This window comes from Austrofundulus limnaeus, unplaced genomic scaffold, assembly GCF_001266775.1.
Source record: "Austrofundulus limnaeus strain Quisiro unplaced genomic scaffold, Austrofundulus_limnaeus-1.0 Scaffold855, whole genome shotgun sequence".
NCBI lineage: Eukaryota > Metazoa > Chordata > Actinopteri > Cyprinodontiformes > Rivulidae > Austrofundulus > Austrofundulus limnaeus.
The window spans coordinates 41,011-42,593 of NW_013953257.1; the positions used below are offsets into that span (position 1 = coordinate 41,011).

The 1,583-nt window shown below is 36.4% G+C and overlaps 1 protein-coding gene across 1 annotated transcript in view; it reads left to right on the top strand.

Moving 5' to 3' along the window:
* The first annotated feature begins 217 nt into the window (after nt 1–217).
* Nucleotides 218–1,583, top strand: part of pold4 (DNA polymerase delta 4, accessory subunit) — a 28,656-nt gene continuing 27,290 nt past the window's right edge. Inside the window, exon 1 of the mRNA XM_014029108.1 lies at nt 218–287. Within this exon, the coding sequence (XP_013884562.1) occupies nt 286–287 (2 nt within the window). The 5' untranslated portion in view covers nt 218–285. The remainder of the gene's footprint in view (nt 288–1,583) is intronic.

Here is a 1,583-nt window from a genome sequence, read left to right on the forward strand (position 1 = left end):
TCACTAACAGTAAGAGAGACAGGGCACGAGGGAAATCTCACAGGTAAATAAGTATCTCTGATGGAAGAGGAGGCAGARTTTTCCAGTGTTGTTGATAAAGCTCCACAACATTTCTGGCTGAAAACTGTAGATCCAAAAGAGTTTGATGATCATAGACATATACAGAATCATCATAGATAGAACTGCCACTGATCAGCTACTTTTGATGGTTCCAAACTCGCAGCTCAAACTGAGGTGATAGATCGTCTCTGATGCAGGTCCTAAATCCTGGAATGACCTGCCTAAATGTAAGTCTCCTCCTCTGTGTCTTCAAATCTCGTTAGAAACACACAAAAATGTTATTATTCACTTTCCTTTGACTGAGTGAGTTTGTTGCTCTGTTCTTTTCTGCTGTTTGCAGTCTTCAAAARGKTTTTTATTTTATTTWTAAAGTCATGTAATTTAGCCTGTTAAGGTTAGCAAAKGAATGAACCCAAATCCGGACGGAGGAGAGGAGTTATAATAACATGATTTATTAAATAAAAAAGGCTGACGTGGCAGCAAAAACAACAAGAAAACCCAGGGGGACAACAAGGGACCAACGGGAGGTAAAGACCAAACAATGAACCAGCGAGGGTGCGGAGAACTGAACCAGAATAAATACAACCAGAGCTGAAGAAAATACTGATTAGAAACTACAGACAGGTGTGTGTGACAGAGGGAAATGACAGGTAAGCAACTGAAGGGGGGAAAAGGCGTAATGACAACGAGGGAACACAAGAGGGGGGTAAAACACAAGACAACAAAACACAATCCCACACCTGTTCTCAGTGTGTCTGCTTTATTGTSCAGCAGATTGGTTGGTCTTGTGATGTTTTAAGTGCTTCAAAGATCTTCACCAACTGCGATCTTACCTGTTGTCCATCTTCCCTCAGTGTTCTCGCTTCACTGAAATCAACTCCTCCTGTCCCTGTCTGAAACCTGATACAAATCATTTCATGACATTGTGATTAAAATATCTCAACCAGTTATAATTCCAAATTTTCATCAATATTACCTAAATAAATACGTAATTAGATTTATCATAAGGATTGGGGTCAGTCTCTCAGTGATAAAGGTAACATTAAATCTTCTAATGTAACAAAGCTCTGAACAAACCTGGAGGATAAGCTTTGATCTTCTGCACACAGTTAAATCAGTGTCTGCAGGTTTTAGGCAGACAAGAAAGAGACATTTTGACTCAAGTGACCATTTTCAAATGATCTTGTRGAAGTTATTTATCTACAGAAAACCAACAACAAAAAAAAGTGTCAGCTGCTGAAAATTAAAAATGATTTGTCTCCTGAGCAGCAAGGAACAGAAAATTACTTAAAGGTTAATTTAAAAACTGTTCTAAGCTTTTGTATGGGCTGCCGTTTGTAAAGTTACACAGTCAAAAATTACCACCAATTATTGTGTTTTATTTAACCTTTTATAAGAAAAAAAGAACAGATTTATTTTTCAAAGTCAGTTTTTCACTATATGATTCATAAATTTATAAATGTCATAGTTTATAAACTAAATATTTAACTTACAAATTAAATATTTAGTTAACAAGATAAATA